This window comes from Rhea americana, unplaced genomic scaffold (assembly GCF_003343005.1).
Source record: "Rhea americana isolate MKP2758 unplaced genomic scaffold, rheAme1 scaffold_4, whole genome shotgun sequence".
Taxonomy (NCBI): Eukaryota; Metazoa; Chordata; class Aves; order Rheiformes; family Rheidae; genus Rhea; species Rhea americana.
Window position 1 is genome coordinate 3,966,062 of NW_028186534.1, and position 15,543 is coordinate 3,981,604.

Genomic DNA, 15,543 nt, shown 5'->3' on the forward strand with positions numbered 1-15,543 from the left:
CCATATGGTTTATTGAGGATCGCAGTTTTCAAAGCATGRGTAGCAGTGAGGCCCGTTATCTTTCCAACATGCAAAAGGCACAAGAAAGTGATAAATGTGATTCTGTGAGAAGTGTCTCTAAGAAAATACACAGCGAGGAAATGACAGAAAAGAGCCCCCAACGGAAGAGAAAGCCAAAGTGTCTTCAGGAAAGTGCTGAAAAGTTCTGAAAATGGTTRTATTTTTTCAGAGTCCCAATATGCTCAGTCGGTGAAAGATGTTTTGCAAATCCATGAAAGGAAACTCAAAGCAAAGAGCCACAAGGCTAAAGTTAATAATAGTGATTATCCCTTTCATGTGACAAAATTCAGGATGGAAGTCAGAATTATTTGTCTTAACAAAAACGTGCAGGGTTTAGTTAAAGGCAGACATTAAATCTTAAAAAAAAAAAAAAAAAGAAAGAAAGAAGAAAGAAAAAACCCACCAAAACCAGATGTAGAAAGTGGATACATTCTAAGAACAGCTCAATAAAAAATATTTCTTTAGTGAAAATAATAGAAAAATGGATAATTAACATTAATCCACCTCGACTGCGACCAGCTACTGCACCCTGCCCCAACTGGCTGTGTCTTCCCTCTCCCGGGAGAGGCCTCTGAGCACAGCAATAGGGCGGCTTTCAGAAGCCTACTCTTCCAGGCTACTCGTGTGTGAAATGCGGCCGGTGAACGATTTGAACACATAAACGTAGAGGCCTGAGTATCCACGTCCCGTTGCTTAGCATGGGCATGAGGAGACTTCCCACTGGAGCTGGCCTGCTCCGGAGGCTGCCTTGCTTCCCGGTGGGCGTGGGTGAGCCCTGTGGCCCCTGAGCGCTGCACACACCTCTCTAGAGTTGAATACTTAAACCTAAAAAAGGCATTTACAAGTCGACACGTTTTTTGTTGTTGTCTTATTTCCTTGCAGTATACGTTTCTACTTCTAGACTATGGAATGTTACATTAAACAATATAATTATTCATACCTTGCTTCAAATTTCATTACAGTTACTGAGGCTTCATCATAATTTCACACAGCACAGAGACACCAAACTAAACACCAAGCAGCCAGTATTAGATGTATTTTTTCTTTAAATACCAATAAGCAAAATATCCCATTCCCCCCAGAGATCCCATAAGGAAGGAGGCTCCAAAGAAGGAGGGAGGTTTCCGCTTGACCAGCCTGAAGGCATTGGGTACCACTGCTGAGAGGAGCGTGGTATGTATATCTCCCAAAACTTTCCTGAAGGCAAAGCGTTTTTGTATCCTGTCAAAGAAGGACTGTAGGTTAGGTCTGCTGCCATCTTCCCAGTATTTCTTAGAGAGTCCTAGAAACTTGAGGCGATGCAAGGTAGCTCCTAACAAGACATCAGCCAARGTAAAGACACATCCGCAGAGCCAAAGTTCACACTTCTGCCCTGGAGAAAGAAGGCACAGAATAGGTAGAATAAGAATAAGCCCTTGGGTGGACACTTAAAGACCTTTAAGATCTTCAAAAGATCCACGAAAGCAAAGGAGTTTGGATCCGACCTGACGTGCTTTGTTCTCGGCTCTCTGGAGTACCGAGAGATCAGAGCCCATCTGTCAGGCTATGAGATGAAGGATATGTGGGGCCACAAGGCTGAGAGCATGAGGTGACCAGTGACAACCCACACAAAGATACAAATCACTGTCTGCAAAATGGATCTGTTGGCCGTCTCTGCAGCCTCGCACGTCAAGAGCAGTGGGAGACTGCGCCATGGCTTGGGCTAGTCGACCGAGGCTGGGCTGAAGTCCCAGCGTGGGAGCTGAGCTGCTGCAGCGCTCGGCCGTGCAGGTGTCAGCAAGTCAGTCCTTTCCCGGTGACTCCCTGGGAAACCAGCCTGGGAGCATGGGAATTTGCTTTCCTAAACTTAGAAGTCGATCACAGATCTGTAGACTGTGTCTAGGTCAGTTGTTTCCTTTCAGGCCTGTGGATCCAGGGAGATGTTTGTTCCTGGGAGAGCCAGGAACTAAAATGCCCTGTTTGATTGGCTCTGCAGAGACTTGCACTGGAAACTCTTTTGGGGTCTGCAGTTGCCTAGCTGGCAGGTCTTACCTAACCTGCTGGCCAGGAGGTCCCTGGAAAAGAGCCACTGGCTTCCCTTGAAGAAGGATCTGGTGCAGTGACCACTTCTGCTCTGTGTCAGTGCTCAGGGAGAGTAAAAACATTTGTCCTTGGCTGCTGCTGGGCATTGTGAGATGCTTTAGGAGTGTCATGTTAACACGTCCTATTTTAGGGATGTAAGAAATCCTTGGGAATTAAAACTATTTTCRGTGAAGAATGAGACTGCACAAGAGCCAGCCCAGCCTGGCCGCTCTCGCCATGCACCGGTGGGAAGGTCCTGCCTCCTTCCCCTCTCCGGCTCTGGGGACCTTGCTCCGGGACACCAAAGCCAGCAGCGCTTCCGTGCCAAGCACCAGGTTTTTAGGGGAAGCAGAGCTTGGTGTCAATGCTGGGCAAGAGGAAAGACAACACGGCACTGAAGGCACCCGATGGCAGGTGACCCTGGAAAGAAYGTCACCAGAGAGATGTGCAGCAGGAAAACTGGCTGTCCTTAGGCTGGAAGAAGTGAGCTCAGACCAGGAGAGTCCAACGCTCGCCCCCGTGCTCTTTCAGTGCCGCTGAGCGCGGGACGCGAGTCCCCAGCACCCCTCTCGCGGGCCTGTCCTCCGCCAGGGACCGTGCCCCGGGCCATCGCTGCCGGGCGCGAAGCGGCAGCTGGGGCGCGTAGCGCTTCCCAGCCGGCGCGAGCAAACCGGGGCGGCAGAGGCGTTCGGAAGCGGGAACCCAGCCCTTGCCCCTCCTGCCCTTCCCAGGCTCGAGAGGGAGAACGTCCCCTCCGTCCCCTCCGGCGCGTCCAAGCCCGAAACGGCGCCGTGCGCTGGGAGGGCTCCGCGGGGCTCTCCCGTGCCCTGGGCCGTCTGCGCGGAGGCAGCTTCCTCGCGCCCCTGCCCRGGCACGGGCAGAGAGGGGCGGGCTGCCTGGAGAGGCCAGAGCCCTGCAATTAATGTTAATTACCCGACCTCATTTGCACCGGCTTGGCAGCCAGCCTAGTCCTGCCGGTGGCATAGCCCAAGTGCGGGTAGTGCCTGTGCCTAATTAGTCACCTAATGAATTGCTGGGCGATGCTGCTGCCGGGAGCTTGGGGCACCCGCGGGATGCTCAGGCCCACGGGGAAGGGGAACGGAGCGGCGGCAGGGGGGGAAGGAGGCGGCAAACCGGGGTGCAGGGGCCAGCGCGGGAATGAGCACGCGGCTGGGGAGAGCACCCTCGGGAGGGAGCGCGCTTGGCGTCGCGGGGGCGGCCGCAGGCGGGGCTTCCTGGCCTGGCTTTGCCGTTGTCCTGCAGGGTGCCAGCCTGGAAAACACGTGTTACAAGGGTAAAGAGGACAAACCGCTCGCACGAACCAGGCGGGCGTGGGGAGCAGTCGTGCCGCAGGCGCTGTCCGTGCCTCTCGGGTCCGTGGGGCTGCTCCCCGAGCCGGGCTGGGAAGAGCGAACCCGGAGGGAGCCGCGGCAGGCTGGGCTCCGGGGAGGCTCCGGGGAGGCTCCGAGCGCGCGGGCGACGCGGGGGCTGGACCAGCGCAGCTCCATCGGGGAGGGCGGCAGCAGCCCGGGGCGACTCGTCCCCTGCGCGCCYGCAGCGGGACACGGTGGCCCCGGGAGGCTGGCACGGGCTGAGCTCGGCGCCTGTTGCGGGGGGGTTGCCCAGCTGGTTCTGCCGGGTGCCCCCACCTTCCTCCTCCTCCTCCTCCGGGCTGCCGGATCGCTGCACCCCGTGCCCTGCGTGCATCGCTGCGCGTCGGGGCCTGCAGCGGGGGCAGGACCGCTGCCGTGCGGCTCGTGGGCTCCTGCGGGGCGGCCGCAGYGCTGGCGCGAACGGCGGAGCCGACAGCAGAAGCCCCTTCGCTCCCGGCACGAGGGACCTTCCTCACCGGCACTTGGATCGGTTCGCGAGAGCGGGTGCAACCTGGCCAAGGTAYGGCGCCGCTGCAAACGCGCCGGCGCTGGGCAAAGCCCCGGCCCTGGGCCGGAGCTCGGCGCCCCCGGGGCTCTCCGTGCTGCCCCCCGAGCTGCCCCGAGCGCGGGCCCCGCKCGGCCGAGCCGGCCCAGGGCCGGCCGCTCCGCCACGGGCTTGCTCCGTGACCTCCGGAGAGCCGCTCGCTTCTCCCGCGGGATGGTTTTCTCCCTAAAAAAGAGGGGCGAGGCAGGGCAGCCTGCCCAAAGCCACAGGTCGTTGCAAAACCCGCTCAGATGTTGCAATGGGAAGAGCCGAGACGAGCCGGCGCCGCGGGAAGGCGGCGGGAGGCTCGTGGGCAGCTTGCCGGGGTGGCCCGCGGGCGGAAAACGTCCCCGCTGCCTCCCGAACCGGGCACCCTCGAATGACCTACGGCGGGCAAACGCCCTCGCGGGCCACCACGAGCCCGCTCTGGCTAGGAGCAGCCCGGAGCAGCCGCGAGGACGTTGTGCCGTCGCCTGCAAAGCCGCCGTGGGGCTGCCCCCCGGCCGCCGCCTCGCAGACGCCCCGCGGCAGCCCCCAGCCCACCTTGGTACTCGAGTTTCCTCTTCTCCAGCTCGGCCTCGATCTGGTCCAGCACCATTCCCAGGTCGCCGAGGATTTTCTTCAGGTAGTTCACGTTGTCGTGTTCCAGGATCTTGGCCTGGGGGGGAGCGGCGGGTTAGGCTGGACGGGGCGGGGGGGGGGGTCTCCCGGCACCCAGAGCCACCCGTCGCTGCGACCGACTCACCATGAGCTTCTTCTGCTTGGAGAGGTATGGCTCCGTGAGCTGGGGCTCGTCCTCGTGGTCCAGCCTCATGAGCTCCGTGCTGGCGTTGGCCAAGTGCCCTGCGGACGGAGGGACAGAGGGGCTGGGCAGCCGCGTCCTCCCCGCCGGGGAGGCGGCGCCTGTGTTCGGCGGAGCAAGGCCGACCCTGCACCGCGGAACGAAATACCCGGAGGCGAAGCAGCACCACGGCATTGCAGCGAGCAGCCGGGAGACCTCAGATGGGCCAAATTTCTGACTTAACCCTGCAACAAGGGCCAGAGTACCGCTAGCGCTGCTGCCAACAGCTGCCAGGCCCATGCAAACAGCAGTAATTTTTTTTCCGTGCAGCGTAAGCCGGTTGGAGCCGGGAAGCTGTGGGTCTGCCCCACCACGACCACGCCATGAGTTAATGGGGGAGCAAACCCTCCCCGAGGCGAGACGGGGAGCAAAGCCCTCCCTCGACAGCCAGGCCACCGGGGTCCCCTTCGGTGAGCTTCAACTCAGAGGGGTTTGCAAGCGCAGTGCAGCTGCTGGGCATTTGCAACGCCCCAGGCGGCAGCTGGTGCCTGCCCGCGGGGCTGCCAGTCGGAGGGCGCGAACGGGGGCCACAAACCCTTGGGGGCAGAGGCCAGCTTCGGGCGGGGGGCTGGTGCCCGGCGCTGCYGGCCAGCCCCCCTCGCCGCCTCCCGGCAGCGACGCTCGTGCCGTGGGGAGCGGGGCCGGAGCAGAAGGGGGGGCGGTTTCCTCGGCAGGTCCGAGGCTGCTGCGCGGTAGGGCGTGCGGCGCGCGTTGGGCTCTGATTTCTTGCTGACAGCAGCTGAGAACGGCTAAGTGACCCGGGGCGGGCTCCAGCGGTGCGGAGGCAGCGCTGAGCGGGTGCTGAGTCACTGTTTTGTGTAACCCGAAATCGGGGACATTGAAGCAAAGCAGCCAGGCTGCGCGTTCAGAAGAAACGGTGGGAGCTGACTTCTTTTTAACGAGGTGCACAAATAAGCCAGAAGCCCGGGCTGTATCATGAGTGCACGCGGACGGGYGCGTGCGAGCGCGCAGGAGGCACGCTGGGCGGTGGGCCGGGCCCCCCGGGGCCCCCTCGGGCCCTCGGGGGGCTTTCTGCACGCGGGAGCTCCCGGGGAGGGAAAAGAGTAAACGGAAGAATAAACACAAGGTGCGCAGTAATGCCTTAGGGGTGACGTAAAGCTGAAGGTCGGGGGGGACAATCTTACGCAGATGCATCCCGTATCTGCAGTCCAAGCCCTCCGTAGGCTCCCGTCTCCGTCCTTAAAGTTCGTGGCGAGAGCAGGGAGGCAGCGCGCGCGGGAGAGAGCCGCGGCAGAGCTGAGCGAGGACGGACGGGCACGGCGGTGGGGCGAGGGGCCGTGCCGTCGCGGACGGAGCGAGCCCGGGCACGCGGGGGCCTGCAGAGACCCTCGGAGAGCGGCTGTGGGGCCGGGGCAATCTCGCAGCCAGCGGGCGGGTAGGGGGCTGCTCTCTGGCCCTGGCGGGGTGGCCCCAAGGGTCCCTGCCCGCCTGCCCCGGCGCGGCTCGTCCGCCCTGCTGGGACCCGCGCCGGGTCTGTGCTGCCACCGAAACACAGCGGGACCTGGCGGTTCACAGCGATGCGCCGGGGCGTTGAGTGCTCGGCAGGCAAATTTCCTCCCAGGTCTGGCTGCAGCCCCCGGCGAGAGGAGAGGGCGGTTTGAGATGAAGGAGGACTGGCGTTTTCAGGACCCCCTCCGCCTCGAGAGGGCACGGTTTGTCCCCCGGGTCAGTGCCGCGTGGGAGACGCCATGGGTAAGGCGGAATAGCTGATCCGGAGGGGCCCGGCATTTGGAGAGAAACTCCCCGGAAAGCAGCGGGGCCGAGAAGAGCATGCGAGTCTGCAGCCGCCCCCGGGCCGGGCGCCTCGCCGGCACCCCGCAGCCCCCGCGGAGCCCTGCCGCTTGCCAGCCCCCACCCCCCGCCCGCGCCGGGGACGGGGGAGACCCCGAGAGCGGGCCGGGGCTCCCGGGGGGCGCTGCTCGGTGCCCTCCCGCCGGAGGCTGGCTCTAGGCAGCCCTGCTGCAGAGGCGACTTACTGCGGATCTCAGCGGTCGCGTACTTTGGGATCATGGAGTCGGTGGTGAGCTCGGGGTGCAGGATGCARCCGTGCGTGTAGGCGTCCATGGGCAGCGAGTCCAAGAGCTCCCGGTACTGCAGCACGCGCGCGTGCAGCAGGCTGCCCGGCTCGGGGATCAGCTGGGTGACGTTTTCTGAAATGCCGAGTGGGAAAGGCGTTAGCRGGAGGCCGGGCAGCCCTGGCGGCCGCGGCGCTTTGCCCCCGGGGCGGGGGCGGCGGCGGCGCTCTGCACCCTCCCGCTCGGCCCCGCACCCCGAGCGTGCGCCCAGCACCTCCGCTTCGGCTGTCGGCTACCCCCTGCCGCGCGCCCGCAGCCCGGCGGCAGCACCCCCGCAAAAGCGTTAATTACTCCGCAGGCGGCTCTGCCGCTTCCCAGCCGGGCAGTCGATGCCCCCGTGCCGCCTGCCTGTGCCAGGACCCGGCCAGCCCCCGCGCAGCCAAGGGCAAACCCGCAGCTCCGGGCGTACRCACGTCTTCGCCCAAAGCTCTTTCCTTGCTCCTAGTTTACAAGGATCTCGGCGTACGAAACGTGTCAGCTCTGCCGGCTCTGAATTTGCACACTTTGGCTTCACAGCTCTCAAAAAAGGGAACGAAATACTCCCTCTCGGCAGAGAAGAGCAAAGATTCAGGAATTGGAGGTGGGGATCTCCCGAATGATGCGCTCTTTACACCAATTGGAATGAGGCAACCAATTTCCTTGGGTTTTCTGGAAAACGCCATGCAAAATGGATGATGTGGGAGCTGGTGGCAAAGCGGCAGGCGCGTCCCGCGGCCCCGGCCGGGCGCTGCGTGGCCTCCGCCTCCTGGGTTTGCCTCATCTTGTGTGGATGGCAGTTTGTAGCACGCTCTTTTTATCGTTCCTGCAGCTCAAAATACAGGGCAGCTGACACCAGAGTAAAGGGAATGTTGCCTTTGTCTCCCCCAAGAATATCAGCTTCATTTTTATGGGATCATAAATGTTTACGGCTTTTGCAGAGCGCAGTTAACGGGCAGTGAGTAAATTTACCACTGGGACTCAGTAAACCAGGTTGTCCATCTGCTGCCTGCAGTGCAGAGCTCACCGCAGGCCGGGTCCTTGGTCCGAGACGACGGGCGACCGCTGGCCACCCCAACGGGCCGCCTGCCGTCATCTGGGCATGAGGCCGGGGCGTTTTGGCAGCCCCCGTGTCGCAAACCTCTTCGCTCCTCTGATGCAGGGAGTTTTCAAAGCTCGCTGGAGGTCTGGAGAGCTCCCAGAGAGGTGCCCAGCCGCCCTTTGAGGCAAGCAGCTGAATCCTGGAAGCGGGACGGTGTTCTTGAGTGCTGTCCGTGTTGCAGATGCAACGTTATTGATGTTCGTGGTGGTGTTATTAGATTGCAAAGCACTGGGAGGCTGAGGGAGGACTAATTCTGTCCCTACACTAAATGAGCTGTCAGCACTGCTGGTCTCCGTGTGTGCATTAGACTCAGGTCATTCTGCCCGGTGGTTATCAGCACTACTGTCATCTCCTTGAAGGGGAGCTGGTCCTCCAGCTTTTGGAGCTCATGGGCTGTTCATTTGCTTTAGCTGCCTCCATATAGAGATGCCTGAACTTCAGCTCTCCAAACTGGGATTTTCCATCCAAAAAAAAGTGTCCAGCTGAATGAAATAATAATAACCACTCTATAGCCTGTGTGCTCCTTCCACATGGCACCCAGCCAACATCYCGTTGGTTGGTGCCAAGGCTGGAAATCAGCACATTGAGAATGACTGTCCCATCCAGCACCAACACAAAAGATAAAAAGGCCACAACTCATGCTGGCTGTGGGCCAGCATCCTTCAGCAGGGTCTGAAGGCAGTTTGGTGGGGTGACATTCATGCTGCCTTCACACCCTCGAGAGCGCCTGCACGTACGGGCTGCACGGTGCTGCTGCAGATAGACGGTCACCAGCTGGTGGAACCTAGTCCCGAGGCAGCACCYGGGCAGATTTTGGAGGTTGTGCAATTGGGTTGGGAGCTCAGGACTGCCCCCACCCTGYGGCCTGGCACCAAGACATGTTGCCACCAGCTAGCTGACAGCTGGTTCTTGCTGCTCCTGGGCAGTGCCCTGGTGAAAAGGACCCTTAAACGGAGCATGTTGATGCTCTTCACTGCTTTTCTTGGGAAAGAAGAATATTGCTTAGCACATACCCTTTAACAACAGCTGACCCTCAGAGTGCACGTAACTAGCAGAAAAAGCCTCCAAGTCCTGAAGAATACAAAGTTCCATAAATCCACCCTTCATCTAAACGCATTTCCAGGCTCCACGTGGTTCTGCAGGGTGGGTGATCCCACCTCAGCCGGACACRCTGTCATTGTGATAATACTTTTTCCAGCTAAAACTGGCAGTCCATGACTCCTGAGTTYGATAATCTGGAAAGGAGGAGTGACGCTCTGGGCCTGGCTCCCTCTTCCCCTGTGCTTCACCTGTAGCACTTCTCAGTGAACGGTAAGCAAATGCACCTCGCTGGAAAACCTCTAAGACAGGAGTTTTTCCACATTATGGGGAAAGCACAGAGCACCGTGTTCCTCTTTGGCAATGAACCACAAGTGACAGTGGAAAGGTTTTGATGCAAACTTTCAAAGAAAAAACTCATTATGTTTTGGAAGGAGGGAGAAGGAAAAGGCAGGAAAGGTCTGCTCAGCAAATGAGCTGGTTTTCAGTCTCTAGGATGTTTGCGGTGAGGAGGAACCGCTGTCAGCACGGATGGGGACATCCCACGGAGYTGCACGTTCGTTTGGAGTGGAAGAGCAGCATTGCAAGGGTTGACAGAGCCGCTCTCCCCTCTTCCCACCTGTTCTTTGCCCAGATCCCCTGGAAGAGCTATAAATATCCACCACTCCCAGAGCTGCTCCCCAATGCCAAATTAGCTGATGTCTCCTGCTGGTGGCAGCTTGTTGCCGCATACGCCGGCTCTCCTGCCCTTTGCAGGTGAGGCCCACGAACGCCCCACCTCGGCTTCTCACGGCCAGGAACACCCCTGCTCGGTGGGAAACTGGCCACGTCTCTCCGCCACAGGGCCACCCAGTGCGGGGTCTCCTGCGGCAGGGACCAACCGGGTCCACCAAGGCGGTGGCCGCGCGTGCCCTGCTCATGGGACACGGCACGGCTCTGCTGCACGCCGCCTCGGGGCGGCGAGGGAAGGCGGCAGAGGACAGCGCTGAGCTGGCAAGACGCCCGTGCTTCAGGAGCTATTTTGAGATGTTTTTGATGTCTCTGCTCCATGGGTGATGGATGCTGGGGCGAGCGCCGTGATGCTGCAGTCAAAGCTCCCTCCTAAGCTTTGAAGTCTCTCTGGTGGAGCATCCCAGCCTGCCAGCCCGCAGATGCGGGAAAATGAGGGCAAGGGGACTCGGGAGGTGCTGGAGAGATGCCGCTCGCCACCGCGGCTGGGCAGAGAGCGGCCTCGAGTGCCGTCCAGGTGGAGCGGGCACGGGGGGTGCAGGGCCGCCCGGCTCCGTGGAGGGGTGAGGGGGCCGCTCTCCCCCACTCCGGGTTTGTGCCACCTCCTCCTCCACGCTGCCTGGTGCCACCAGCTTTGCTGGGCCATAAAGGGGCAGATTCGTCCCAGCCCTCCCCTCCGACGCAGCGCTGCGGCCCCCCCAGTCCCCCCGCCGCAGGGATGGCTGCTTGGGGAGGTAGCGCCGGCAGCCCCGGCCCCACACCAAAACCTCTGAAACGCTCCCTGGTCGCGGCTGGTGGGCTCAGGGCCGCCCCGGCCGGGGACCAGCACCGCTCCCCTCCGGGGCTGATCCTGCTGCCGCACCACGAACGTTYCTCGGGAAAAGCCGTCGTGCGTGCTCAGCCAGCAAACGCTGAGGACCTGAAACCCACCAAGTTGTCTAGATGTAAGTGGAGACTGGCAGCACAGAGAGCCAGGGTGTCAGGACGCCCCGGGGAAGACCTGTAGTTTTGTAGATGTTTGTGTCCTCTGGGTTAATGGCAGAAATCCCCAGTTACTGCAGTGAGGAAAATCCAAAGCTAACATCTGATTTGGGCTGATTTTGTTGGCAGCCTTTTGGTTTAACTGAGAGCTGTCTTACAGCTAGGCTCCATTTAGGTGTGCGTCCAGATCCCATCTGGCTCTCTCTGCTCTCTCTGAGGAGAGGGACAGCGGAGCCAAACTCGCACCGATCAGCTGGGTGGGCTGCGGCGGGGTTAGAGTCTAAAATAGCTCAAAAGGAAGCTCTTACAGCCAAGCCAAAAGCTAAGGGCACGGAAACCTTGCAAGACACCTCAAGAAATACCAGGGTTTTGGAAGAAGGGTTTGGATAGCAACTGCTTGTGACCAGGGGCAGTGGGGGCACTAGGGCTTGTCTTCACAGCTCCTTCCATCTCCTGGTGCCAGGTCTCCACGCACAAGGAAGGAGACAGGCTCACGCTTTATGGATACGACCTGAGCGCCTGCTGCTACCTGTGCTACAGACGTGGTATTACCTCCGCATTGCTGCAGAGGAAGAAAAACACGGGCAAAACCAGAAATATTTCAGCCAGGCTGTGCCTCCTGGGACGCAGCGGGGTGGGCTTTCCGGGTAAGCAGCTCCAGCACACCGCGGCTGGGAGCGTAGCTTCTACAGTAGAAAGGGAGACACAGCCACAACTCCTCCCAGGCTCCACAGCAGCATTTCCAAAAGGACCCTTGGGGATTTCTACTGGAAATTCTTCATTTTTCATAGCAAAATGTMAAAGTCTGGGGAGAGTTGGTTGGTTGTTGCTCTTTAGGGAGAAGCTGAAACTTTCCAGGAAAAAGCAGACGCATTTAGCAAACAGCATCTTTGAATAAGGCCTCAAGAGCCCCCCAAACCCAGTGTGACAGGACATCTCTGCCCACTGCCCTTACCTCCTGTGAAGTTCTTCTCCATATAGTCGATGATCTGGTTGTAGTCACTGATGATGTTGTCCCTGTGGATGATCACGGGCACCTCCTCGCCGAGGTTGAGCCGCATGAACCAAGGCTCCTTGTGCTCCATTAGGGGCATGCTGACATCCCGCTCCTCGCATGGCAGCCCCTTCTCTGCGATCACCAGCCGGACCTAGAGCGGGAGGCCAGAGCAGAAACAGCTTGGTCTCGCATCTCCAGCTCTCCCACAGGCCCCCAGTCAGGGACACTCAGCTACTAATGCTGACTGTCCCCAGCTGCCTCCTCCACCACAGGGCAGAGGATTCACCCTGCAGTTGCCTCTCGGGGGGTAGGGACACCTCCTGTGCTATGGATACATGAGGGTCAATATGCCAAGCAGACCTGCTATGAATGTCTGCCCCCATATCTCACTAACTAAGGAGGAAGGTGCAGGTAGGGTTACCAGGTCTCCAAAAGCCCTAGAAGCAACCTAGCCACACTGACCTTCCACTGCATCTTGGTGTCCCTCACTGGCACTTAACCATGGTGGCCTGCTGTGACACATGCCAAATGGAGACTCCTCAACCTCCCTGCAAGAAGCCAAGCCCCTCGTAGTGTGGGGCAGCAGTAAAATCTGGGCAACAAACAAGTATCTCCATTCCCAGAAGCGTCACAAGGAAGAAAATGTGAATGTTCATTTACTACCCTGTAAAAAAGTCATCTCCAGCCAAGGTCTCCTTTGCCAACCAAAGAGTCACCGAGCCTGTCCCCCAGGTATCAAAGGAAGAAGAAAAGGGAGATGCCCAACACCTGCCTGCCTAAGTCAGCTCGTCGTGCGTGTTGCACGGCCACTGCCGAGGCCCGGGCTCGGTACTTTGGGGCAGCGCGGGCGGCGGTGCAAGCAGTCCAGGCGCGAGTCCGCCGCGCACGCCCAGCGGGGACAGCTGCACGCGCCTCTTCGGCGGGCGGCGCCGCGGGCTTTGCCGGCCGCGTGCGCGGCGCTCAGCCCCGGCGTGGCAGGCGCGACGCGTGCTGAGTGCTACGGCAGCATCACACGCGGGTGCCCTGCGCGTGCCCCAGCTCGGCTCTGGGGTCCGGCACCCACGTGCTGCCAGAGGATCTGCAGGTGCTGCTGTGCGGAGCGCCCTAATGGGTCCCCCCCGTCCCAGGTGGACGCGAGGTCGGTGCGGTTTCAGGCCAGGCACCACCCCAGCTTCGCAGGATCTCGTCTCCGTCACGCAGGCAGGACGGGTCGCAGTCCCGGCGGCGGCAGATCAGCCGCGCGAGCCTCGGGGCTGCATGGCGTGCCCGGCCGCCGCCGTCCTCCCTCTGCCGAGTCACCGGGGGGGAWCGGAGGTCCTCGAGGGCCGAAGGCGTCCCGGCGGCAGCGGGCCGAGCACGGCCCACGTTGCGGGAGGGCAGGTGGCAGCTCCCCAGCTGGGGGGCATCAGCAGTGATGTTGCGGGCAGCGCCCAGGTGAGACCCAAGGAGGAAGAGGAGGAGGAGGAGGAAGAGACAGCAGCAATGCTTCCCCTCGCACCAGTGGGTGCTGCGGCCGGCAGAGGGTGGCGATGGCAGCTCAGGTAGGTGCTGCTCGTGGGGTGGGCTTCATGGCTTTGCYGGGCAGACTCGGAGCAGGGGAAATGCTTTGCTTTGGGGGCCCTCGAGCAGGCGCGGAGCCCCCAGGACACCTCGGGAGCGGCCTGCGCCGTGGGAAGCGCCGCTCGGGCAGCGCCGCTCGGGGTCTCCTCCGCCCCGCGCCGCGGCGCCCGCCGTGGGAAGCGTCCCCTCGGCCTCGTGCTCGAGGGCCTCGTTTTAGGCACCCGGGTTTTAAAGAAGGCTGACCGTTACGCGCTGAGTATGTCAGACTGCAAGAATAAAACCCTGCAGGGATGTCAGGCAGCCGCTTCCTACAGAACCGCTYGGAAAAGGAGAAGCCCTTGCTTTCTTCCACCTAGGAGCAGCTAAAAATACCACTTAACAAATATAAGCATTTCTACAAGCACTTCGAATTTCCTGTGGAATTAGCCATTAATTATTTACCGGCTTGACAAATTAAATATATATATATTTTTTAAGTGAAACAAGTGAAAACCTGGTTCCCACATTTGCACCTTGCTCTAGGTGTTTTCCTCCTGGCTTACGGCCAGACCCAGCGGGGACCATCCTGGGTGTGAGCCGTGAGCTCCCGCCGTCCCCCTGCACTGCCACGAAGCAGAAGCTGGCGGCCGGGACCTTGCCGGCCTTGCGAGGAGCGGCGGATGCYGCAGCCGTTTCCTCGCCCGCCTGCTCGGCCCCTGCGCCGCGCGGGCTGGTCCTGGCACCTCCGGCACGTGCTGTGCTGAGGCGKCTTCTTTAAACCCCCCGAAACTGGCCGTAAAGACGCATCCCTCCCGGTGAAGGAGGGACCAAACCGCCGCAGGGCTCGGAGCCTGCCCGCGGGCTCCAGCGCCCATCGAGGGGGGCGGCCAGCAGCTCTGGGGGGAGCTGCGCCTGGGGGCCGGGAGCAGGACGCCGCCACCGCCGGGGGCTTCTCCTGCGGGCCGGCGAGAGCGGCCCCCCGGGCAGCGGGGGTGTAGGGGGGAGCCATGGGCGCCCCGCCGCGCGGAGGGCACCGTGCTCTGCCGCGCAGGGCGGCCCAGGGCCCCTCCGGGCGCGGGGAGAGGCGCGCACCGGCTCGGCAGCGCCCTTTCGTGCACAAAAGCTCCGTGCTCCCCTAGATACCCTCGAAATACCTCGTTCCCCCTTATGCAATTAACAGCTCGAGAAGCACAGGGGCTGCTGGGGGCCAGGAGAGGAAGGTCAGCTTTGGTGCACAGCCGCGCTGCTGCAAAACGAACGCTCGCTATCACCTGCAAAAGGTGATTTCTTGTTGTTCAGCCGCGGGAGCCGAGCGTAGCAGCCTTGAAAGGACCCGGGCGCCCAGGGAGCAGGATTGCCGGCGCGCTGCTGCAGAGCCGGGGGCAAATCCTCGGCCGGCGCGGGGCCGGGCCCGCGGTCCGCTCCCCGGCCGGAGCCTCGCAGCGGGATGCGCAGGCCCCGGGGCGAGCGCCGGAGCTGCCCCCCGCCGCTGCCCCCCGCCGCCTCCCCCACCCCACCCCGGGCCTCGGTCCGCACTCGGTGTCACGCCGAGTCGATGGGATTCGGGGTGCAGGTGGCCGCAAAGCAGAGGCGGCTCCCGGTGCAAACGCCGACCCCAAAGCGTAAGCGGGGTTTGGCCGAGCTGCTCCCCCGCCCGCAGCCCGCTGCCTCCGGCCGCYGTGCCCCCTCCCCGGCAGAGCCTGTTAAAATGCAGAAATGCAGGCACAAAAGCGCTCGCGCTTTGCCCAGCCTGCCTTGCTGCCTGCCCGGCAGCCGTCCTTGCCGGGAGCGGAGCCCGGCCCCGGCGGCGAGGATGTGCCCTGGATGCTGGAGGCGATGCTTCCCCGGGAACGCGGCCGTGCGATTTACCTTTTGTGAGCTGAAAGATTGGGTCCAGTGGTACAAAACCAGCCTTTCCCGGGATCYGAGCGCGGGGTCGGCCGGGTCCTGGTCTTCCTCCCCCTCCTTGGCTTTGCCGGCATCGCTCTCGAGCGCCGAGATGGGCCACCAGCTGCAGTTGGTGGGAGTAACGTTGTTGGGAGTCGCCATGGCGGGCTGCGAGCAGGACGCGCGCTCGCTCGCGGGCTGGGGCGAGCCGCACCACCCAGCATCACATGGCTCCTGCCGCCAGCATCACCCCGGGCGGCGGGAGCAGGCGCCGGCGGCCCGAGCCGCCCGCTCCCGGGCTCCCATGGAAACGGGCCGC

General features: G+C 61.6%; 1 protein-coding gene across 1 annotated transcript; it reads right to left on the reverse strand.

Annotated features, from left to right (window-relative positions):
- GDAP1L1 (ganglioside induced differentiation associated protein 1 like 1) lies at positions 1–15,543 on the reverse strand. The gene is made up of 6 exons (XM_085313987.1): positions 15,207–15,543; positions 11,757–11,949; positions 6,877–7,050; positions 4,784–4,881; positions 4,582–4,696; positions 1–1,432 (listed from the first exon to the last, which is right to left on the reverse strand). The coding sequence occupies exons 1-6, from the start codon at positions 15,384–15,386 to the stop codon at positions 1,089–1,091; spliced, it is 1,104 nt and encodes a 367-aa protein (XP_085170113.1). The 5' UTR covers positions 15,387–15,543; the 3' UTR covers positions 1–1,088.